The sequence below is a fragment of the Rhamphochromis longiceps genome, linkage group LG11 (genome assembly GCF_057381845.1).
Source record: "Rhamphochromis longiceps isolate RC_006_pf linkage group LG11, R_longiceps_female_GT1.1, whole genome shotgun sequence".
In the NCBI taxonomy this organism is placed as follows: Eukaryota; Metazoa; Chordata; class Actinopteri; order Cichliformes; family Cichlidae; genus Rhamphochromis; species Rhamphochromis longiceps.
The window spans coordinates 25,774,094-25,799,037 of record NC_140567.1 but is presented as its reverse complement, the minus strand read 5'-3'; the positions used below and the strand labels follow the sequence as shown (position 1 = coordinate 25,799,037).

At 39.5% G+C, this 24,944-nt stretch overlaps 3 protein-coding genes across 7 annotated transcripts in view; 1 reads left to right on the top strand and 2 right to left on the bottom strand.

Annotated features, from left to right (window-relative positions):
- Positions 1-2,962: 2,962 nt before the first annotated feature.
- Positions 2,963-7,507, bottom strand: tubb5 (tubulin, beta 5). Of its 2 annotated transcripts, none has more exons than XM_085423321.1 (5): positions 7,345-7,507; positions 4,752-4,860; positions 4,389-4,496; positions 4,059-4,303; positions 2,963-3,947 (listed from the first exon to the last, which is right to left on the bottom strand). In XM_085423321.1, exons 1-5 carry the CDS (start codon positions 7,399-7,401, stop codon positions 3,135-3,137), a joined length of 1,332 nt encoding a protein of 443 aa, XP_085279447.1. In that variant the 5' UTR covers positions 7,402-7,507; the 3' UTR covers positions 2,963-3,134. The 2 variants fall into 2 exon arrangements, with proteins under 2 accessions (XP_085279447.1, XP_085279446.1); XM_085423320.1 differs by having other exon boundaries at positions 4,389-4,499; positions 7,345-7,506.
- Positions 7,508-12,079: 4,572 nt separating this feature from the next.
- flot1b (flotillin 1b) lies at positions 12,080-19,139 on the top strand. The gene is made up of 13 exons (XM_085423316.1): positions 12,080-12,235; positions 12,825-12,875; positions 13,255-13,330; positions 13,569-13,659; positions 14,858-15,001; positions 15,158-15,277; positions 15,946-16,041; positions 16,425-16,577; positions 16,664-16,845; positions 16,931-16,976; positions 17,136-17,273; positions 17,703-17,867; positions 17,962-19,139. The coding sequence occupies exons 2-13, from the start codon at positions 12,833-12,835 to the stop codon at positions 17,989-17,991; spliced, it is 1,284 nt and encodes a 427-aa protein (XP_085279442.1). The 5' UTR covers positions 12,080-12,235; positions 12,825-12,832; the 3' UTR covers positions 17,992-19,139.
- Positions 19,140-22,859: 3,720 nt separating this feature from the next.
- Positions 22,860-24,944, bottom strand: part of ddr1 (discoidin domain receptor tyrosine kinase 1) — a 51,742-nt gene continuing 49,657 nt past the window's right edge. For all 4 annotated transcript variants that reach the window (XM_085423312.1, XM_085423313.1, XM_085423315.1 and 1 more), the window contains one exon: positions 22,860-24,078. In XM_085423312.1, the coding sequence (XP_085279438.1) occupies positions 23,938-24,078 (141 nt within the window). In that variant the 3' untranslated portion in view covers positions 22,860-23,937. The remainder of the gene's footprint in view (positions 24,079-24,944) is intronic.

Genomic DNA, 24,944 nt, shown 5'->3' with positions numbered 1-24,944 from the left:
CATGGTTTTAGTAACGCAGTAACGCAGCGTTCCTACGGGAAAGTAACGGTAATCTAATTACCGTTTTGGCAATAGTAATCCCTTACTTTACTCGTTACTCGAAAAAAGTAATCAGATTACAGTAACGTGTTACAAGTAACACGTTACTGCCCATCCCTGTTCAAGAGGTACAACAGTGAGTGTCTAAAGGCATCTTTAAAACACTGGAGGCCCTGCCCTGGTTTGAGGCTGCATTTTATCCAGTGGTGCCAATGCAGTAAAAACATACCTGGTAGAGCTGGGCGATAGAACGATAACGATATGTATCGCGATATAACTTTTACTCGATAGAGAAATTAAGCTATCGCGATAGACCTCGCCGCTCTTGTCCTCTTAAAAAAAAAAAAAGGTCAGCCAATCCAAATTAAGTAGCCCAGAGCCGAACCAATCACAGCCGCAGCGTCACGTCGCGTGACTTGTTACCTACAGCACAAGTGCCAAGCTGTACGTGTGTTTGTTTGGGAAGCAGCCAGCGGGTAATGGAGCCAGCGCGTAATGGAGGAAATGAGTGTGCCGACTAGAAAAATCAACCGAGCGTGACCGAAGAGAAAACAGATGATGGTTCCAATGCCGGAGAGATTGTCGAACGGAAGAGCCATAGAAGTTCCGTAGTGTGAAGGTATTTCGGCTATTTCAAGTCTGACAAAAAACAGAGTAGCGTGCACTGTAAATTGTGCCGAAAGCAAGTCTGGAAATACAATAAACTGGTGCATGCGTCACACTGTGCGCCACGTTATTGTTTCGGTGAAATGAATTTCTACAATACTGTTACTGTTAATTCTACTCTCTGCAGTGTTTAAATGCTTACATATACACACAGTTACTGTCCGTCCACACATACGACTCGGTTCTGCTTCTATGCCCCAGCTTTGTTTACTTTTTCCCACCGAGGCTTCTAGACTTCTGATTGGCCAACATTTCTGCACGGTTAGGAATCTAGCGCCACCTGCTGCTTTGGCATGTTCATAGCAGCGTTTTCTTTCATTTCTGCCTTTATGTGTGGACGGGATTATTTTTTAAAACGAAAACGGAAAATCTCCGTTTTCAAAAATACCCGTGTACGTGTGGACGTAGCCTCAGTCTCTGACTGGAAGCGCTAATTCGTCATTCGGCTTTTGTCAGACTAAAGTAACTGTTAAAACTGTTTGAAAAGCTAAGCTATACAACAAGGAGAGATTGAGAATTTCCTTTTAGTTCTCAGTTTATTTGATATTGACAAAAGTTAGTCAGTTTTGTCTGTTCTTCTGTAAAACAAACTAAGATTTATTTTTAGAATTAATATTTTGTTTCTAAGTGGAATTGACAATTTAGTCTGTTTCGTTTGTTCTATTTTGAAACTTAAACGCTTTAGCGGCTGCCTTTTGTGTAGTTTGCAATATTTGCCTTTATCTATCTGAAAAAGTCTCATGTTCCTTAAGTACATCTACCCTGTTGAACTTATTATGGGAAATAAATATTTAAATAAAAACAAGCTGCTGATTATTTCACATTTTACTTGTGAGCAACGGCACATTTAAATCTTACAAATATAGTTATTTGGCTTATATCGTGATAGATATCGTTATCGCCTGAAATGAAAAAAACATATCGTGATATGAAAAAATCTCATATCGCCCAGCTCTAATACCTGGACAGAAAAACACACAATGTGGGTGTGGGATTATCTTCACAGAGAGCAGAATAAAAGGTAGCCAACATCCAAAGGCAAGCTTTGAATGTGCTTCGAGAAGCCTGAAAAATATTCCTGAAGATTTTTTAAAGCCTTCCTAAGACAGTTCAGGTTAGAACTGTAAAAACATTTTTTCCATAATTATTGTATTTCCTTTTGTGTTGTCATGTTCCAATAAATCACTCTACCCATTTCACATTTCCTTAGCATGATATAAAGAAATGGGTGTGGCTCAAGAAATTTACACATTATTGTACACCTCAATGCAATGAAGAAATCTGTAATTCCTGCTTTCTGTGTTTTAAATGTTTTTCCTTCAGTTACATCAATATCTTGATGTATTGTAGCAAACTGTCCTCTATTGTAAGATATTGTAATTTCCACCCCTGATGTGGAGTTTACCTGTCAAACTGTTTTTAATTGTATTTCCAGGGAAAAAGAAGTCCTCTTGTCAAAACCTTTACTGTACTGTAGCAGCTCCTTTAGTCAGAGACTGAAACACCCTCGCTGCAGGAAGGAGCGCTTTCGCAGATCATTCATCCCAACAGCAGTTAGACTCTATAACTCCTCAATCACGATGTCATAAGTCACTGGACACTGTGAACATCCACGGTCACCACTTCATGCATAATGGACCTTCCAAGCTATATAGTTTATGTCTTCCATATTTCCAACTATATCCATAATCACACACTGTGTATGCTACCATTGTATATAGTGTATTATCTTACTTTTTTTCATTGATTGTACTTAATTGTATTTTTGTATTTCCTTCATATATCTGTACTTGAGCTGAGGTGACGCAAAAATTTCCCCGTTGTGGGATCAATAAAGTGTTATCTTATCTTAAATCCCCAAAATGAAATAGCTCTTATGAGTTCCCTACAAAATGTAAACATCTCAAATAACACATGTATATAATTAGTAGGTTACTCAACCAGCAAATGCCCTCCTACTTTCTCTGGTGTTATGTTATTGTCATCTAAAAACTGGCAGGGTGCAATCTCTTCAACGCCAGATAGTTGTGGGAATGTGGGTTGGTGCAGAATGTTGCAAATGGATGTGGGCCCTTAGCCATCATAATGCTTATGGAGCAGAAATAAACCCTTTCATTACATCACATTAGATTTTCCAGTAACTCGCAGCTCTATCTAGCCTACTGTATACTGCACCGAGAGGGCCTGGATCTTACTTTCTGACTGGCTAAACTGATGAAAAGCATGTATGTGCGAAGAGGAATGAGAGGCAAATGAGTTCTCAGTCGACAACTTTATTTGCACTCAATGACAAGGTAAAACTAACAGACACTAAAATTTTATTCTAGCAGTGATCTTGACACTATGTTGGTTTCTTGGTTACTTGTGGTTGTTCCGTTTTGATTATTTTCTGTTTTGGCGATGATTTCTTGACCTTCACATCTTGACCTTTAAGCATCCTCTTCAGCTTCCTCCTCAAATTCACCCTCTTCCTCCGCAGTGGCATCCTGGTACTGCTGGTACTCTGACACCAGGTCATTCATGTTGCTCTCCGCTTCAGTGAACTCCATCTCATCCATACCTTCCCCTGTGTACCAGTGCAAGAAGGCCTTACGGCGGAACATGGCTGTGAACTGCTCGGAGATGCGCTTGAACAGCTCCTGGATAGCAGTGCTGTTGCCGATGAAAGTGACGGCCATCTTGAGGCCACGGGGTGGAATATCGCAAACTGCGGTCTTGACATTGTTGGGGATCCATTCAACGAAGTAGCTGCTGTTCTTGTTCTGCACATTGAGCATCTGCTCATCGACCTCCTTCATGGACATGCGGCCACGGAACACGGCGGCAACTGTCAGGTAGCGGCCGTGGCGTGGGTCGCACGCGGCCATCATATTCTTGGCATCAAACACCTGCTGGGTGAGCTCGGGAACTGTGAGGGCGCGGTACTGCTGGCTGCCCCTGCTGGTCAGAGGAGCGAAGCCAGGCATGAAGAAGTGCAAACGAGGGAAAGGCACCATGTTGACGGCCAGTTTGCGCAGATCTGCATTGAGCTGGCCAGGGAAGCGGAGGCAGGTGGTGACCCCGCTCATAGTGGCGGACACCAGATGGTTAAGGTCTCCGTAGGTGGGTGTGGTTAGTTTCAGGGTGCGGAAGCAAATGTCATACAGAGCCTCGTTATCGATGCAGTAGGTTTCATCTGTGTTCTCTACAAGCTGGTGGACCGACAGGGTGGCGTTGTAAGGCTCGACCACAGTGTCTGACACCTGCGAACACAGAACTTCTATTTAGTTTCAAGATCTTAGGAGAAACCTCAGGCCAAAGAAACTATAATTAAAACCAAAAATCTATCATGTGCTATCACAAGGAGATGTTACCTTGGGGGAAGGCACCACACTGAAGGTGTTCATAATACGGTCTGGGTACTCTTCGCGGATCTTGCTGATGAGCAGGGTTCCCATACCAGATCCAGTTCCTCCACCAAGTGAGTGGGTGAGCTGGAAACCCTGCAGGCAGTCACAGCTCTCTGATTCTTTGCGGACCACATCCAGGACTGAGTCCACCAGCTCGGCTCCCTCTGTGTAGTGACCCTTGGCCCAGTTGTTTCCAGCACCACTCTGACCTGAAGGAAAAGGAGTGGCATTCAAGTGAGTAACATTTTTCCTTAAATCAAAAAGGAGCATGAGATATGTCTTTAAGGCACCCACCGAACACGAAATTGTCAGGTCTGAAGATCTGACCAAAGGGTCCAGACCTCACAGAGTCCATGGTGCCAGGCTCCAAGTCCACCAGAATGGCCCGAGGCACGTATTTACCTCCTCCACACGAAAGAGAAGAAGAGGAGAGCAAGACAGAGAGAGAAGTAGAAAGAAAAGGGGGCAAAAAAACACCAGCTCAACAATACAGGAAGGACCTTTGGATATAGGTGAAAAGGTGTAGTAACAGTACAGTAGAGATGAGAATGCAAGAAGAGATGTAGTGTCATACTTTGGAATTAAATTGTCAAGTTAAAAATGAATCCATATATAATATACCCTCACTTATTAACATGAGTTAGGAAGACAGCTAACCTGTGGCCTCATTATAGTAAACACTGATCCTGTCCAGCTGCAGGTCACTGTCTCCATGGTAAGTCCCCGTGGGATCGATGCCATGCTCATCACTGATCACTTCCCAGAACTGCAGACACAAAATGGAAGATATCACATGACAGTTACTTGCAACGAAAGTACACATCTACCCATTAGATGTGCGGTTCATAGGATCGGGGGGTGGGGGTGAAAATGAGGAAAACAGCAGTGGGTTTGCATTTTTGTTTTCTGATGGAAATGACAGGATTTTTCCATTTTTCAGCGAGCCATATCTGAACCCATTCCCAACAACGCTGCTTTTGAGATTTCCGTAAGTGTCGAGTGATGACTTAGCAGAATGCGGTTCTTTCATATGTAAAATGCAAAGGAGGGAGGAACAAAGGCGCTACAGATCCGTCTGCGGGCCAACCTGCAAATAAAATCCATTTGCAGTCAGACGACACTGAAGATACTGACTCCCTTCAGATCTGAATTCATGTCTTGTTCACTGTTTAAAGACTACATTCAGATTTTTTAGAGTGTTTATGTCGTAATAAATCTTGTCAGTGCGTATTACTCTACCATATTTACTGATATCGTCCAACTCAGACATTTCTTTTCAACACAGCCGGTGATTTCCTGCTAACAGCGCAATACGAGGATTTGGAATAATCTGGATAAGCTGGCTGTATAGCAGAGCACTGCTTAAGAGATTGGGAGTCAGCTGTGGACCAAGTATCATGACATCTAAATAAGGCCATGTAAAGCAAAAATGATTAAGTGACCTTAATATGGAGAAGATAAGATCAACACAGCAGAACAAAGAAACACAAAATCAAAAACAAGAATAAAGAAAAAATAATGCTAGGACAGCTACAGTGACACGAGAGTAGATAAAGACTGAAAATAACCACAGTGAAAGAATGAGGACAATAAGCAGAAAAGCAATGCCACACCCTGACCTAATTCACCACAGTGTAGCCCTTCAGCAGTTCTGTCAATCATACCCGCTGGACATCTGAGTCAATGAGTCCTTGGGGGGTGGAATCCAGAATATCCTCACTTCCAGGCTACAAGCAGCTATCTTTACATCATATATCATTAACACAAAGGAAATAATGGAGCAGTGGGCTTAAATAAGGAGGCACTTATAAATTGAATTTAGTAACTTAATTAATTTTTTTTTACTGCAACTGATTTTGGTGCAACTGCAATAAATACTAAATAGAATTACATATAATGGGCACAATTTGTATTTATTTCCTAAAATTAGTCTACCAAGACATTGCCAGCAACTGCACATTAAGTCAATTGAGAACCCAGTGACTTCACCCACTGTGCATCAGCTGTTTCCTCCATTCCTCCCCCACCCTTCTCCTAATTTGGTTAGGGGAGGAAAGACATTGATTGCAAAGAAGGCCCTGTTTTACAGAACATCTGTCAGCAGCACATCATGGCAGTAATGATGCATCCTGCAAAATATGGGCCATTGTTAGTGTAGTCTTTAAACTACAGTCCATCTAAATAGCAGGGCGAGATTACTGTTCTACTTAAACATATGCTGTCTGTGGCAAATGATCAGCTGGAGAACAAAAGGAGATAGTAAAACAGGGATAATAATGGGCCACTCATTATCTAACCTATTGTAGCTGACTGCAATTGTTGCTATAACAAATGGGTGGGTGATGAACTGAGCCTATGCAGACTTTGACTCCCTCCCCCTTTTTTGTTGGAATATAGAATTAAAATGCAGCAAAAACATATACAATTTGATTTTTAAAAAAGCAGTTACGTGAATCTTGATTATAAGTATTTAGATCGTGTCTTTGTTAATATGCAGCTTTTAAAAAAAATAAATAAAGGGAGAATTTTTTGTTGACCAATTATCCATGCCACACCCTTCAACAGCTCTTCTGCTTTCCAAGCACCCCAAACTGCAGTCTTCCTTTAAAGCTTGCCAAATCAATAATCTAATCAGTATGGACTATTGATCCATCAGTCTTTAGCGGGGGGCATAAGTAGGCCTCTCAAGCCCAGCTCCCCACTCATTGTCTGGAATACCAGTCATATCTGGCTGTGCAAGACAAAGAAACTCGAGTGCGGGGAGATCTGACAAGTAAAGAATAGACTGATTTTTTTCCCTCTCTCCCTTTTTCTGTCTCTTTTCCTGAGACAGTGTCTTGAGGTCAGCTGAATCTGAAGTGCCGGGGACGCAGACACGCCCGGCGTTGTGTGAACAAAAACCAGTCGAGACACAAGAGCCCCCCGTTATACCGTTACTTCAATACGAGCGGCTGCGCTCTGCTGCTCCACACCCACCCACCAGTTACCGCAGTGCACAATATTTAGTAAAAAAAAAAAAATAGACGCACACAAAAGTGATCACTTGACATTTACAGTTATATTTATATGCTAAAAGATATATGGTGCATGAAAAGAAAAGGGTATCCTTTGTCTTCACTGAGAATTCTTTTCCAGACAAGCCGAATGATTAAACTATGTCCTGATTATTAAACGTGAATTGTGACAGAAAAACACAGAATTTATTCTATTTCTTTTAAGAACATACATTCTTTGCATTATATTTTCTTACCTTGGCACCAATCTGGTTACCGCACTGGCCGGCCTGGATGTGCACGATTTCCCTCATTATGGATGCAAAAGTTTTACAATGGGTAGCAAAAAAAGGCAGCTGTTTAGTGAGCACGAGGAGCCGACCGCAGACTGGTGTGAATGTGCCGGACAATGGATTTATATCGCTGGAGCGTTTCCAGAGCTAAGGCTAGGGTTGGGCGTGGCCAGACACCGCTGCCGCAGACGGGGATTGGCTGAGCGGAGTAGCACGGAGGAGGAGGAGCCTCACAGCTGCAGATCTGGGAGTGGAAATTAGATATATGGATTGACCAGAATGTTACCAGCTGGTGTCTGGAAAAAAATGCCAGAAAGATACATTACAGTTGTTTTAGCTACCAGAGGATGACGACAACCCATTACTGTATCTGCTTCTGCAGAGGAAACAGATGAAGTGGGGACAAGATGGGGTCAGCCGGTTCATCAGGACTAGCTGCTGAAACAACAGCATGTTGAAGCCTTTCTCTAGCTTCATGTTCAAACGAGCTGCAATACCTTACATATAGTTTACATATGTGTGCATTGCTGTACTTATTAGCCACCACAAGACAATGTGAAAATGCAAGGGTAGGAATTATTGTGTAGGAGGGGTGTGTGCCAGGCCTCTGATCCAAGCTCTCAGCAGATGATCTCAGGAAAACAGGAGCAAATCTATATATGTTTGGCAATGGATTGCAGAAAATAAACTAAACACTGTTTCTAAAGAATGATAATGTGTATAGGCTATGAAATAGTCTTGACAGATCTTTAGAAAATGGCACACTTTATTGATATTTTTACTCCATTGCATTGGTTCTATTCTTTATTTTCTTCCTTGTTCAAGACAGAAAGGACACTTTCAGCACATTTGGGTAAATGACTAAGCATAATTGTTACTAGCTGTGAATGCATCTGCAATCAAATTTAGCTTCACTTTAGATTAATAGTTACTTAGCCCTGCAATGAATCTGTAAAAATGCTAAAATATATGTTTTTACAGTGTAGGGTGTCCATTCACCCTGCAGCTGGAATATTCTACAGCCCCATGCATCCCTGACTTGCACAAGCAATTAAGAAAATAGATGTGTGATGGTCGTACCAACAACCACACACTTGAAAAAATGTGGTAATATTTGTTCAGACTGCATGTGGAGATACTCCTGAGGTGGGAGTGTAAAACCTTATATCTTACATTCTAACATTTAAGTTAATTAAGTAGTCGTTAAAGTTGTAATACCAAAAGTGAGTTGATTCATTTGCTTAATCTATTCTTATTACACATTATGACACTACACTGATTGCACTGAACACTGTACCAGCAACCACTATATACATAATAAATTGTATTATTTTTCTCTATTTTTTGAGTTACCTGCAGGCTGCTTTCATCCTTCTTTGTTTGAGTAAAAGAGGAGGCTGAGGGTGGAGCTGGATTAAATACAGAGACTAATCAAAGGGAGTGAACTGCCTGTTGTGACCGCATGGTTTCTTTATATTAAATGTAGTTATTGTGGTGTCTGCCTTTGAATGTAATACCCCTTGTGGTGTCCTCGGATCAAAAATGGTCCCTAGGTGAATGGCAAACAAGCACATGGGAATCCCGGGACACCACAAACTTTCGCTCCGTTGTTAAGCAGTAGCTTTGAGTAGACGTCTGTTTCATGGATGTACCTCTTTCTCAGAGTAACTTATTTTCTTTATTATGTGTTTTTGAGATTATTTTTGTCTTTTGGGCGTATATTAAAACACATATTTTGAAAATTATACCTGTGCCTGTACATCCTTTGACTGCTTGGACACTTACAGGAAAGATATTTCATGAAGATATTATAGGAAAAGTTGCACTGCACAAGAGCCTGAAAAATGTGTTTTTTAATTTAATATCTGTATCACAAAGTGATCAAACAAGTATTTAGGTCTCTTACTTGGCTAAAAGTAATAATTCTGCTTACATAATAGTACAAAACAATGACTAAAAGTACTCATGCACAATGCCCCCTTTCAGAATCATATACATTTTCTAATCAGATCATTCATCATTACTGATTTATTAATATGTAGATCCCCATTATATTGTCACGAGGCTGGGTAGTTTGTCCATAATTATGCCCCAATGGCAAAATATATATTTTAAAAGCTGCAAACTAATAAGTAACTAAAACTTTAACATAAATGTATGCAGTATAGTAGCATTTTATAATACAGCCTATGACTAAGAGCAAAATTCTGCTGTAATTACATAAAATCTTATTATGTTTAATATGTATTTTATTTGAATTTACAATGTAAATATATTTACCTACCAATACTTAAGGGTCGGCACACTAGAATAAGGGGGTAACAAATCAGGTTTTTACAGGAAACAAAAACAAAACAATAAATGTACATCCTGCATATGTAATTTTAAGTAGCAAGCAATTTGACTGTAATATTAATATTTCCTGATCTCACATTTTAAATATGTTTTTGGGGTGTGAGCTGCAATATGGAGTAGTTTAACTTTGCCGTTTTACATCTTAACATCTCATTGTTTTACCTCTTTATTTAATATCCATTATGTACCTGACAGATCTTCTATTATTAAATTGCCCTTTTACTTTAGCAATAATAATCTGATAAGGACTAAAAAAAAAAAAGAAATACCATCAAAGTTTGCAGGTTTATGTGACATTATAATGATGGAGCCACTCCATAATATGGCCTGTGGCCTGAAAAAGTACAGTGTACATAGAATATAAGACGGGGAAATATTTTTTGTGCTTCCACAAAATTATCAAGAAAGTAGTACTTAAAATTGCTTATGCGGTAGTCATTATCAATTACAGTATAATCTGTGTTTCATTTTCTGTAAAATACCCAGAATTTAGGCACTACTTAAAATTACTTACAGACTACTTACATTTACCAACACATTACTTTAATTTACTTAGAGACTACTTATATTTAGTTACAGTGTCATTATTTCTTTGTTTGCTCTAAAACCTGACTCGTTAAGCACTTCTACTAGTGTGCCTACCTTTAAGGATTTGCAGGTAAATATAATTACATAAAATACATTGAATTTCCATTTAATTACAGTACAATTAAGCCCTTAGTCAAAGGCCATATTATAGTGTTACCCTGTCTACAAAGTACAACATTTTTATCCAAACTATAACAGAGCAGAAGTAAAAAGCACCGATGCTTATATGCAGTAAAAGTACTTTAAAACTGTACTTCAGTAAAATCCATGAATAAAGTTAATAAGTTGGTCTAGTCACATTTATACTGTCACTCAATTTCAACTTTGACCCTAACAGTACTCTTGTCCAATCATATTTCAGGTGTGAGAGTGCCACCCATATATTCCTGCCTCTGGAAACACCTCTGAAGCCCACATTTTATAAAATGCATCAATATAGAGTCTACTTAACAGATGCCTTTGTTGGTATTTGAAAATTTAGGATTGGGTATTTTGTCACATCTTAATTCAAGCAATGGTAAACACTGCCCACTAGTGGAAGTAATGAGATTAACAGACACACAATTTATCAACAAGTGCAAATGTGCTTAGATAAACATTTACAGGGGCAACAGCTTGCACATGCCAGCTGCTCTTGTAGGAATAGTCTGAATTCAGAATACACAGTATTGCCTGTTACACAGATTACATGGCTAAGAATTCGTCATCTTCTTTTTAAACCATAGACTGTATGTTTATAAGTAGTGGCAAAAGTATTTGCCATTTTGAAAGCCATGGGATATTCATGGTGGTTAATATTTACATTTAAGAGACAAACAAAAGGTTATGAACAAGTTATGGGTTTTTGCAGGTTATTCCTCACATGATGCTCTCCGTATATTATATTGTATACAAAAATTAAGGTGTATTTGATAACTTATCAAGGCAAATGAGAAACACTAGCTGGACTATTAACTTGTTTTAATTTTTATCATCTTTAAAATAGTTTCAGGCTGTGTAAGACCAAGAAGAAGAGTGATGGAGTGCTGCGCCAGATGGTCTGGCCTCTACAGTCACTAAAATCCACGTAAATCCATTCGAGATGGTTTGGGATGAAGTGAAGGCAAAAAGGCCGAAAAGTGCTCAGCATCTCTAGGAACTCCTTCAAGACTGTTGGAAAACCATTTCAGGTGACAACCTCATGAAGCTCATCGAGAGAATGCCAAGAGTGTGCAAAGCAGCATTCAAAGCAAAGGGTGGCTATTTTGAAGATCTAAAATATAAAACATGTTTTGAGTTATTTCACACTTTTTGTTTACTACATAATTCCATATGTATTCATTCATAGTTTTGATGCATTCAGTGAAAATCTAGAATGTAAATAGTCCTGAAAATAAAGAGAAACTGGTCATCACAGGTATTACTGTGAAAAAACAACTTTTTAAAGGTGGGTGACTCACCAGCATGTAGACATCCAATGTCTGAATAAACATGTTCATCATTGCCTCATCAGGCAAGTTGTAATGTTTTTAACCAAAATTACAAATACTAAAACTAAGAATATTTATTCTGTGTTTGTAGATTTTTCAAAAGTTGTTTCTTTAGTTCTAGTTCTAGTTTTTACTTTAAGTTAACTATTATAACCTTGTATCATGATATCATAAATTCTTTGCTAGATAGATAAATAGATATGGTGGAGGTGCAGTTGTCGCTCTAAGCCACCAGATGACAACAGACACACTTACGTCACTGTCAGCGTGAGGATGGGCGTGGTCGCAGAGCACTTCCCACTCATCAGACATTTTTTGCAGTGTGATTGCAGTGTACGGGCAGCAACGCTCTCACCGTCGCAACAGTAAAACCGACTTTATTTTACTATTATCATTATTTTTATATAAAAAAGGAGGTTTCCTTTTGACCTGACCGGATAACGGTAAGTTAACCGGAGTGCTCGTTTTAACGTGTTAAATCGCGGTGCTGTAGCGTAAACACTGGGCAGTTTTTTTTTAAACCCCACGTTATCGACCCAGACTCGATTAAATAGCGAGATAGCGAATTTTAATACGCAGGTTAGGTCGCTTTCTTTAAAGTTTTTAATTTTACATCCAACACCCGTGTTTGTTTGCCATTATCGGTACTTTTTTGTGCTTCATGTGCTTTTTGGTTGCTCCAGCTATTACATTGAAAGTCCGAGTTCCGTGTGAAGATTTGGGCTGGCGGGAGTGGGAGGAGCCCCGAGGGTCGCTGGGAAAAACATGGAAACCTAATTAGGTTTAAATGGTTTAAACCGACATGAATAAAATATAGTTGGCAGCATAGGACTCATTGCCTTTAAATTAGCAATGAGACGCTGTAATAAAAAATGATTTAATCTATATTTTGTGTGTTGTACTGGTGGATACATCCACCTGTCTCTTTATACATGTCATACATTTATTTTCTACTTTAAACATTTTTACAGGGCAAATCAAGTCCATTGGGGGGGTTTTTCTCACAAGTTTTTGTGTGTGTCTCAAATTCAGGATTCAAGATGTTTTACACATGTGGACCCAATGAAGCGATGGTGGTGTCTGGTAATGGATTAATTATTGTTTCTGTGAACAACACATGAGAATATTCTCACCATAGCATCTGCAAGCTTTATTGTTGTTTAGAAACTTGCAGCTCAGAAGATCAGTGTAATAAACAAAAGACAGAGTAATCCTGGAATTGGATTGTTAGAGTGAAGTGTTGTGTACAAGTGTCACATGTGTCTTGTGATAAGGCCAAGACTTGCTGACAGTTTAGAGTAAGCTAGGAATTTTCCAATGGCGCAAGCTGTTGTGGATGAATTGCATGAGTCGCACTGTCATGAAAGGTTGCAAGTTCAGCTGTGCTCTCTTGAATCAGTTCCTGAATGAGTGACTCTTATTGGATGGATTTGTTAATGTTTGTTTTCCCCTCTTTTGTCAGGCTGCGGCCGTTCTCCACCTCTAATGATTGCTGGAGGAAGAGTGTTTGTCTTGCCGTGTATTCAACAAATCCAGAGGTCATTCCCATTTTCATTTTAATTTCCCTTGTGTAGTTTTTATAGCTACAACATTGCTGTGCAGTTCATCGTAGTGTGAAATAAAGACAGAGACCGCAAATAGGGAAGCTTGCCATTATCAGGGAAGCAGTCTTAGTTTCTCCAATGTTACTGTTACCCTTGCTCTCACGTTTTGAATCTCATCAGTTCCACCCTTCCTTTTGGTCTTTTTTTGTTTGTTTGTTTTTGGTCTAATCAGGATCACACTCAACACCCTGACTCTAAATGTGAAGAGTGACAAAGTCTACACCCGCCATGGTGTCCCTATCTCTGTCACCGGCATTGCGCAGGTATGGTTTGAGAACTTTTTTTCAGAATTTGAAGTTACAACAGATTGGGAATAATTAGATGTCACATGGCACAAAACTGCCTTTAAAATCAACTCTCACAGTTCAAGTGAATCTCATTATGATTAAAACAGAATTAATAAAGAAAGGTACAAGGCGAGGTACAGTTTAATTCACTTTTAGCAGTATATTAATAGTTATTTAAATCAACAGAGTAACTAGTTTAAGAACTTTTAGCTGATTGTGTGTGTGTGTGTGTGTGTGTGTGTGTGCGTGCGTGCATGTGTGTCACTTATGGGGACAAAATGCCCGTCCCCACAAGTTTGGAAGGAAGTTTTTGAGGCTGAAAATGTGTTTTTTTGTGTCAGGGTTACAATTAGCTCATGGTTAGGTTTAGGCTAGGGGTATGAGTTGTATGAGTTAGGCATTTATTTTTGATGGTTAGGGTAAGCAGCAAGGGAAAGTATTATGTCAATCAGATGTCCTCACTAAGATATAAAAGGTGTGTGTGTGTTTGTGTGCGCGCGTGTGTGTTCAGACTCCAGAAAAGCTGGTATGTCCTCCTGAGCTCTCAACTTCCTGCTCTAATATTTTTCCTTCCTCTGCCTCATGCTCTGAAAGCAAAAAGTCTGACTCCACTTCTACAATTCTGAGTAGAATCCTCTCTGCCACACTCAGCCCTCTGCTTCCTGAAGTATCAGCATGGGTTGAAAACACATTTTTAAGTCTCACTGATTAAAAGTTTATTTTGAAATGGTTGAAATTACAGTACTTTTTTTTTTTGAAATCCTGGTAAATTAAACTCAAGAATCTCATATTGAAGAAACAATTTCATCCATAGCAATTGAAAAACAATATCTGCAAAACATGTATCACATCCTCACCTACTGCCATAAAATGTGGAAGCTGTAGAACAGGCCATGTTGTCCGTGGCATCACTAGAAAGGATTTCCTTTTCACAGTACAGTAGGACTCATACATTTGTAGGACTGCATTGTTTATGCTTGACATGTCACATGAACTCCACAGAAGACAAGAATGATTTGCTGGGTCTTAGGTTATAAAGGTTATAAACTATTTTCTTCATGGTGAAATAAACATCTGTCTGTAGCACGGGCCACACAGGAAGCATTATGGAGGATTCATAGCAGTGTCTTAATGAGATCACATTAACCTGTGTTTTTTTTTTTTTTTTCCCCAGGTGAAGATCCAGGGCCAGAACAAGGAGATGTTGGCAGCTGCCTGTCAGATGTTCATGGGAAAGTCTGAGGCTGAGATCGCTCAGATTGCATTGGAGACACTAGAGGGACACCAGAGAGCCATCATTGCCCACCTGACTGTAGAGGTTGGTTCATTGAGGCCCTAAAATGCATTTTGCAGAACTTTTATGCACAAAATGTTTATTACTCAGTACTAGCACAGGGCATGCCTTTTTTTTTTTTTTTTTTTTTTTTTTACAGTATGTAACTTCACGTGTGCAAATCTTTATGTGTGTGTGCAGGAGATCTACCAGGATCGTAAGAAGTTTTCTGAGCAGGTCTTTAAAGTAGCCTCCTCTGACCTGGTCAACATGGGGATTGGTGTCGTCAGCTACACGCTGAAAGATGTTCATGACGATCAGGTATGCCAAGTCTGTTTGAGTACTTCTTCTTCCAACACTGGTGACAAGACTCTGACTGTAAAAGCATTACAAAATACGCTGGAAGGGCATAGGGGATATGCTAAACCTTTCCAGCTGGCCATTGTCAGTTCCTCAGTGGGTGATTGAATGTGCATGTATAGGAAAAATAGGATTTTGTTTTAAATATGGCAAGCTGAAATAAAGCAAGCTTTGCGTGGAAAACCTGTAACGTGTGTTGGGGTCAACAGACAGCTTATCTACCATGAGATCTTGAATATTCTGTCAGAGCATTATATTTGGTGCAACAGGAAACGATGTATCGTTGAGTGATAGACAGACCACTAAAAATAAGCAAATTCATGCAAAAAATTGCCTCCCCAAAAAAGCCAAATGCTGATGGACTTGTGATAAATTCATTAGAAATATGTAGGTTTTCAAAGCGTTTAGTCTTTGATGATTTCCTCTGTTACTGTAATGCTCTTAAGTGATTGATATTGACTTACCCGACTCTCAGCCTGGAGCCATCCCAGTAGACGTAAATGAGGCCTAAGTGCTTCTGTGGTAACGACATTACTCGTTTGTCTGATGTACTACTTTGCTTTTCAATGCCTGAATAAGGCTCTCTGGTAGTCGGTTGTCACTTTCTCTCCTTTCTGTCTCTTCTACAGGACTACCTCCACTCGCTGGGTAAAGCCAGAACTGCTCAGGTGCAGAAGGATGCCAGGATTGGAGAGGCTCAATACAAACGAGATGCTGTCATTAAGGTAAATAATCGTCAATGTCATTCTGCCTGTTCAGTTCAGTTCATTTCAATTCAGTTTTATCTAGATTGGGCCACAACAACACAACAATAGTTTCCTCAAGGCACTTTATATTGTAAAGTGAAAACCCTACAATTATACAAAGAAAACAGAGAAAATCCCAACAATCATATGACCCCCTATGAGCAAGCGCTTTGGTGATAGTGGGAAGGAAAAACTCCCTTTTAACAGGAAGAAACCTCCAATAGAACTAAGCTCAGGGAGCGGCCATCTGCAAGGACCAGTTGGGGAGAGGGGAGAAAGACGGCACAATGACATGTACTGACAAGATAATGCCGATGAGCAGTACCAAATTTGTCTTTCTCTCCTGTACTGTTCATTTTCAGGAGGCACACGCAATGCAGGAGAAGGTGTCTGCTCAGTACAAGAATGAGATTGAAATGGCGAAAGCCCAGCGAGACTATGAGCTGAAGAAAGCGGCTTATGACATTGAGGTCAATGCCAAGAAGGCAGAGTCAGAAATGGCCTATCAGCTTCAGGTACGCTCATCATAATGCCTGGCCAAGTCCAAAATGTTGTGTTTTTATTGATGGAAAGCTGAGAATTGTTGGAATTTCCATTTCAGGTGGCCAAGACCAAGCAGCGCATCGAAGAGGAGAAGATGCAGATTCAAGTGGTGGAGCGTACGCAGCAGATTACTCTGCAGGAGCAGGAGATCACACGCAAGGAGAAGGAGCTGGAGGCCAAGGTTAAGAAACCTGCAGAAGCTGAGAAATACCGACTGGAGAAGTTGGCTGAGGCCCAGCGGTGAGCACTAAATCATAATATTGCTTCTGTATAGTTTGAACTGAACAACAAAAAAATTCATTCTTTTTTTTCCTTTCTACTGCAGTCTGCAGCTCATCATGGAAGCTGAGGCTGAGGCAGAGTCCATCAGAGTGAGAACCGCCCGTTTTCTGTCACAGTTTTTTCCTACTGTTAATTTTCTCGTCACCTTTCCTGTGACTTTGCATCATATAATGTGTCATTCCTTTCTCTCCTGCTTCATGTGACTACTGCCATCGTCACTCTTTTCTGCTCTGTGTGTTGTCATGCAGATAAAGGGTGAGGCAGAGGCTTTTGCCGTGGAGGCTAAGGGCCGTGCTGAGGCCGAGCAGATGAACAAGAAGGCAGAGGCCTTCAAGCAGTACAAAGAAGGAGCCATGGTGGACATGCTGCTGGAGAAACTGCCATTGGTCAGTTTGACTCTAATGGATGAAAATATCATGAATATTGGTTTTTATATTAGCCTTTCAACCCATTTTCATCAGCGCTAGTCCTTAATGTTGATTTTATTTTACTTCTCTTTGCATAAAAAGTTTTTTTTCCCCTTTTCTTTTTTTTTTTACATTTTCCAACTCCAAGGCCTCTTTAAGATTTTAAAATATTTTTTAACCATATTTCAGTAATCACAACTCAACTGTTATTCATAAAAGGTATATTAATTATATACCTTTATATCCCAAAGCTTGATACATTGTTGCTTTAAACCTTTGAGATTTCTTTGAAATTGTGATTCTCTGCTCAGTTTTCAGAAGAATTAGCTGACTCGCATGCTTCTTAGCTCACGGATGGCACACTTTGAAGGTGCAAGCATACCAATTCTGATCTTTCTTGTTCTGCAGATGGCAGAGGAAATCAGCAAGCCACTGTCAGCGACACAGAAGATTACCATGGTGTCCAGCGGTGGCGCAGATGTAGGAGCCTCCAAACTTGCTGGAGAAGTGTTGGACATCATGACCAAGCTGCCAAATGCTGTAGAGAAACTCACTGGAGTCGACATCTCCCAGGTGCAGTTTGCATGAAAGGCAAATAGGCTTTGTAACAGACTTCAAAACAAGTACACGTGTTATTTCATTCGTATTTGTGTTTTTGACCTCGCAGGCTGCAGGGAAAACCACCCGGGCGCATTGAGAAGAGTAATCAGGAGAGGTGTCAACAATATTTAGACAAAGAGCTCCACATCTCCTCGTACCTGTAACGACTGTACTGACTTGTAAACACTGTAAACCTTTCTCATTGTCTGTGTGAATGCATGCTTTTCACTCATGTCCTTTCCCCAGTCTAAACAAGGCTAGGTTTTTCTTCCCCTGTTGTGTGGTTTTCTTTTCATGTCCCTGAGCTGTGCTGCTGTGCTTCATGCTGCAGGTCACATTGCAACCAGCCTCACATGATACAGCGACTGCACAACTTCTGTCTTTGGCTGACAAAAGCCTCAGCTAATACGTAGAAGCCCAGTTTTTAGGGACTAGGTCAATGAACTATTATGTTTGTTTGTTTTTTTTACTTTTTAATCTGAGAATGTAGGAAAAGCTTATAGCCTTATTCTATTTTCTTTCTGTGCCTTCCAATTAATCAAATAATGCAAAACATACACTTTCAGGGAGCCCAACTGAGTATGCTGCTACACACCCCTTTATTAAATCTGTTCATTCACCTGGAGGCTCTGAGCACGAGAGGAGGTTCTGACAAAGTCAGACCCTAAAAAACAAACGTTAGTGCAATGTACATTCTACATTTAGACCACTGACTGAAATCTTGCTGAGAGCGTTTATCAAATCACCTCAGTTTTGTGTGTTGAAATGTTGTTAATATTTTTATGTACTAATCACAAAAGATTGAATGTCTCTTCTTTGTCTACTAGTGCATTGCAAAAAGACATACGTGAGACTCTTTGTAATAATGGATTACATTGTTGGCAACAATGTTATTGGCTGGAACTGCAAGTGGGAGGAGTTTCTTTGTGTCTTGAAAGGAGGAGGGAGGAAGTGGGTGGTTGGAACAATTTATGGTTTGGTTAGGTTTCCTGTTAAAGCCAATGAAAGTATGTTGAACCTTTTGTTTTCTTCTTTACTGTAACTGCCTTTTTTATACAGCTGTCATGAGTAAAGAAGGACCATCACGAAGTACTACTGCTTTGTTATGCATGCTGCCTTGAGTTTAGTCGCCTTGTCTTTTTCCTGTGTTAAAGTAGTGAAATTTTTTTTCCTAGTTTTTTTTTTTAGAATCACTCCGCATTTTGCAACCAAGTGCCTGGTTAAACTCCTCAGGCATCAGTTTAAGACTAGTTAAACTCATCAGGGAACAGTTCCTCATATCAAACTGGTCTTAGCCCAGTTTGTCACTTTTAAAAAAGGACGAAAGCCAGAATCCGCCTGTCTCCTTTGGTGCTTCCTAGTGACTAATACTTTCTTCTTCTTCTTTTTTTTTTAATGTTGCATTTTCAGCCTTCGTTGATATAGTGTGAAAGTTGGCTGCTTGTATCAAATATTAAACATCATCTATGTTAGACTTATAATAAAATATATTTCAATCGATGAAACTTGATTTTTTTTTGACAGATGTAATTAATAACAAGCACACACTGATTTTGAAAAGATTAACTTTATTAAAACATCTACAAAAATAGACAACACAGTGAATTACAATAGCATCAACGTAGCAAGCGTTCTACACAAACACAGAAGACCCCCAGTTGGGACAGAGTTTATATATTAAATGAAATTGTAATTCTGTCCTTAAAATATGTACATACTGTGATTTTTCAGCTTCAGACAGAACGGGACAAAAATCAGACAACAAGGAGAGCCTAAGTACGTATAGTATATATAAAAAAAATATGGGTTTAGTTAAACTACAGTGTATCAAAAAGGACTCGTATGGCACAACCATTCACCACCGGTGAATTTGTTACTTCATGATGTTGATCAGGACTGATTTACAGTGCTGCTCTGTCGGTTAGGTAGATGCACTGACTCTACCGCAGTCAGACTGGGTCATTCAATATAAAGTCAGCCAAATCTATATAGCTATATATATATAAAAAGTTTCCACCTGACCCCTCTGAATCAATATATTTTTGGTACAATAATTCTATTTAACAAAGGCATGCAAAATATTACATTCATACCATAAATATTTTAAGAGTTGGTTAAAACTCTGTGCTTATTTTATTTGTTCTTTTTTTCTAATTTTTTTTAGCCACTTAAGTAAAAGAGACAGATGAAATGGGTGAAAAACATTTTAGTTGTGATGTAAATATTAAATTGTTATTAATAAACCCCCACCGTCACAATCTGGAGCCAATACCTCGTATTTACTAGAGATGGACGATCCGATATTACGTATCGGTCCGATACTGACCTAAATTACTGGATCGGATATCGGAGAAAAATAAAAAATGTAATCCGATCCATTAAATATCACGAAAGCACCTCACAAAACTTGCAACACGCCGTAACTCACCTCAGAACGTTAGCACGTCGGAGCAGTATGCATCACGTGATAGAGCGGCTGTGGTCTGGATAGCATGTGGAGCTTCGCTAGCAACCCGGCATTTCATCTCCGACAAAGTTATCCCCGAGAGAAGTAAAGCAAGTGTGTAAGTCCATCTCTGAATGTTTGTAAAGCATTCCTGCGTTAAGCTTAACAAGCGACTGCCTCTCCTGCTGCTACTTCAATCATGAAACTGCTTAACGATCAGCTGATCGGCTTTTCTGTCGCGAGTCCGTCTCTCTTGTTTGTTTTTGGTCCACTTTGCACCAGAAAGAGGAAACCAGCGGCTGAACAACAGCAGCACGTTTAAGCTTGATCAGCTGTTGTTAAAATGTATTTAATATTACTTTCTACTCGAGGATCTTTTTCTACGTAGCTGACGCTGGTAACTGTGCAGGGGCGGATCTAGCAAAGTTTAGCCAGGGGGGCCGATAGGGCATTAACAGGGAAAAGGGGGCACAAAGACATACTTTTCTTTCTTATTCTCATTTAAAATGTCTAGCTTTTAATAAATACTTATCTGACACCCAAAGTTTTAATTTGATGTAAAATGAATAGAAGTCAATTACTGTATATAGTAACTATTACGTCTAATATATATACCCTAGTAAGCTATAGTACTTTTTCCTTTGGGAAGGTACCATCTGTGCAGTCTGCAATTTTGTTGAAGAAAGATGTTGAATCTATTTAATATTTCTTGAAAAATAATTGATTTCTGTGCATTTTTTTTCACACTGCATCAAATTAAGGTTGATTACGTCGATTAAGCATCATGAGGTGGAGGGTGAGGGGTGGTTCCCTATTTTTTATTTATTTATTTTTGTTGTTGCTGGGAGTTGGAACCCTATTAGTTAGGTTGCTTAATATTTATGCTAAGTACTCTTTAAAATACCAGAATAGGGAGGATGGTGCAGGTTTAAGTTTATTAGATTGATCAGTATTGCTGAACTATGAAATATTTTTTTTTGCATACAGGTATAACAGAATAGCTTTAGTGTAGTTGTTGTTTTAAACTTGAGTATGAACTTATACAAAATGCAGCAAGATATTTAAAAAACAGTTTTGTTGATTAAAAAACATTATATCGGATTCATATCGGTATCGGCAGATATCCAAATTTATGATATCGGTATCGGTATCGGACATAAAAAAGTGGTATCGTGCCATCTCTAGTATTTACTTAGCAAACTTTTTCTATAACCAATTTTAAGATGAACCTTGTGCAGAGTTTGCGTGTTCTCTCCCCTCTCTGGTTTTCTCCGGCAGTTCAAAGACGAGCGTGGGTTTGGGTAAGCCTGAATTGACAATAGGTGCGAATTTGAGCACGAATGGTTGTCTCTCTGTTAGCCCTGCAACAGACTGGCAATCCGTCCAGGGTATACCCTACTTTTACCCTATATCGACCCTCAATTGAACAAGTGGTAGAAGATAAATGTTTTTATTTTTAATTTAGTTTAACTTTTTGTATTTATTAAATAAGAACGTGTGAGTGAGTGAAGGTAGAATGAAACGCTGGTTGGAATTGACACTGGTGAGGACTCGAGTCTTTGGTACATGAGTTGCCTGCTCAGTCAAGTTGACTATAGGGGCGCTGGATCAATCGTAGCTCCAAAGCAAAACTACACTCATAATCTGTATGCTATAGAGAAACAGAAATAATGACGAGCAGCCTGGATGCCTGGATCTGATTTGCTCACAGGAGGAAAAAAAAAAAGTGCATTCTGGGTAATGTTTCAAGGCTCATATAAGCATGTGGTTATAACAGATGAAAGATTTCCTTTTTTCTTTGCTGTTGCTTCATTGTCTGCTCAGCTTGTGGCAGTTTTGTTTTGGCGCAGGACAACATGTTCCTTTTACTCGATCCAAGTTTTTTACCTCAGATTTTGACAGTTGGAATCAATTTTTTTCAGGTTTGACAGTGTTTTGTAACTATTCCCTGCACTTTTAGCATTTCCACGTCTCGAAAATGCTAAAACGATAATTTAAATTAAAAAGTGTAACATCTGAACCCTCGCCTATGTACTTTGAGTTCCTATTATTTGGAAAATATTCATAGTATGAAGTATGTACAGGATAAGCATGCATGCCACATTTTTTGTACAAAAATATCTGCTGGTTCTGATGGGCTCAGGTGGGAGGCACTGATTACTTTCCATGGAATGACCCGCTTAATATCGGATAAGACACATAATATCCTTCTGAACAACGACACAGTGATACATTTGGATGAATGGAAACAGATTACTGGACGACTAAACATGTCAGCGCATTAAAAAAAAAAAAAAAAATGAACAGAAGGTTGTCACACATTTCAAATTGAAGTAACTGAGGATGCCATTCCATTTAAAAAAATAAAATATTTTACATCTAATGGTTTGGCGACGCTCTGTTGGAGAGGATTTTAAAAAAAGCATGTTTGACCTGCTTCTGTGATTCGCTTCGATCTCACTTTGGAAAAAAAAAAAAGCATTAGAATCCACATCAAAAGGAATCATCACAGAGATGAGTTTCATCACAGCCGGGGATTCGTGAAGGGTTTAAAGTGCAGCTGGTTTTTGGAATTTAAAAAAAAAAAAAAAAAAAAAAAGTCTTTCCTTTTTGATGAGTCACAGCCAAAACACCCGAGCAGGTGCATCTGAAGTCCCGTCCACTGCCTGGCTGGTGTTACATCTGCTTGGAAAAGCTGTTCCAGTTTGTGGGAGCAGCAAAGGTGTAGCAGAGTCTCCTCTTCTGCACCTTTTTCTCAGGTTTGAGAAGTTCATACAACCTGTTTTGTTTTTTCTTTTTAAACTGTGGTTCAAAGATGAAGTTCAAATATTTATTTTTGGGGTTTTTGACTACGTTGTTGGTGTTGACTTGATCACATTGCAGAAATAGGGCTGCTGTTGTCTGGTCCACATCATTTCACATTAGTCCACTAAAACTGACAACTCTGGATGTGGGTCGCTACGTACGGATAAGGAGCTGAGATAAAAATGAAATCCATCACTGAGGTTCTAGCTCAGCCATGTCTGTGTGCAGTAATTTATACATACTATAAGTACTGACACAATACCTGTCTGTGTGTGTGTGTTTGTGTGTGTTTCTTCTCTAGACATGAGGCATTCTCTTAAAACTTTGCGGGTCATGTGACCCACACCTGTCATCCTGTGTGGAGATGCTGAAAAAAACACAATCATTAAACTTCATAACTGCTCCTGATTTCCTACGTTTACAGAGTGTTTCCTGTAACTGAGCTCCTTAACTCTACAGCACATAATCACCAGTCACAGAAACCCTCCATGAAGAAATTAGATCCTATGCAGACCGCACCCACCACCAGTACCAGCACCACCACCCGCGAGAAATGTAGCTTAAACTATGTTAAGAGGAAGTTAGCTTTGTCTTTGGGGTCTGATGTGGAATTAAAACCGAACCAGCGGTCTCTCAGCCCCATCCACCCAAAAAGTACAAAATATAAAAGCGAGCAACCCGGTCTCCCTTTTCGTCTGCCCCATATGTGTAGCCACCACCACGTCTTCCCACTGTGGGAAGTATGCATGAACGCACAAGCCTTTTCTTCTTATTCTGCTCCTCTGCTTTACTTTACACCATGTTCATGGCGTCCTCCGTAAGAAAGGAGTGGATGTAAGCGAAAGATGGGCGGACCTTGCAGTCTCTGTTCCAGCAGCTCAACATGAGCTCGTAGAGACCCTGAGGACACACGGCCGGCCTGCTCAGATACACCTGTGGGAGAGAGGGAGAGGGAGAAAGGTGCAGGAAGAGATTAGAGATCAGAGGCATTGCTTTGTTATATAGTATATCGTTTCCACACGGTACAAAAATCCCCTGTTTTAAACATATGCAAAAGTTATGAGTTTTCTCTTATTTTGATTTAATCTGGAGTGCAATTTATATTTTTAGCCTGTGGATTTTTTTTTTACTTGTTTAGGAATTATGTGAATCATAAAAGTGTAGTCTAACTTCACCAGTGCATGCAGTTTTACCCTTTTAAACTCAAGGAAAAGATTTGGCCCAATGAACGACCACTAGGGGGCGCCAGATATCGGACGAGTTTATACTTTCAAATCACTTTACACAAAAATTAAATAAGCTAAAGTGGAAATATGTGGAAGAATTCAAGAAAAGAGACGGAACTGATAAAGTCTTGTATGATTAATCAAATATTGAAAAAAAATAATAGAACAACAAAAATCAGCACACAGCAGACTCATATCTTTATATTTTTCTAAATGTGCAGGCCGAGGCAGAACGGTTACTGGGGAAACTTTATATATTATAAAAAAATCCAACAAAAGCACAAAGTGAGCACTATTTAACCCATCCCCTCTCTTGGGTATCCCCGGTTCCTCTTTTCTGAACTGAGTGGTTTCTGTCACGTTTCAGAACAAAGTGGCAGAAGTTAGTGAGGCGAAGAGGGTCATCAAAGCAAGTCTTTATGGGAGTGAAGAACTGTATGAAGAACAAACAGGATATCTGATGAATATTCTCATACAACTATGATACTGAATCTTTTTTCGGTACTTCTGAAACAAATAAAAATAAACAAACAAACATCCCACCGTTATTTAATAAATCACTGGAACATAAAA

Excerpts from the sequence above, each read along its gene's own strand:
- flot1b (XM_085423316.1), top strand. The coding sequence starts at position 12,833 with ATGTTTTACACATGTGGACCCAATGAAGCGATGGTGGTGTCTG. Across the intron at positions 13,660-14,857 it reads CTGTCACCGGCATTGCGCAG|GTGAAGATCCAGGGCCAGAA; the intron begins GTATGGTTTGAG and ends TTTTTTCCCCAG. Across the intron at positions 16,042-16,424 it reads AACGAGATGCTGTCATTAAG|GAGGCACACGCAATGCAGGA; the intron begins GTAAATAATCGT and ends GTTCATTTTCAG.
- tubb5 (XM_085423320.1), bottom strand. The coding sequence starts at position 7,401 with ATGAGGGAAATCGTGCACATCCAGGCCGGCCAGTGCGGTAACCAGATT. Across the intron at positions 4,304-4,388 it reads ACCTGACAATTTCGTGTTCG|GTCAGAGTGGTGCTGGAAAC; the intron begins GTGGGTGCCTTA and ends CTTTTCCTTCAG. Across the intron at positions 3,948-4,058 it reads GTGTGGTGCCTTCCCCCAAG|GTGTCAGACACTGTGGTCGA; the intron begins GTAACATCTCCT and ends CTGTGTTCGCAG.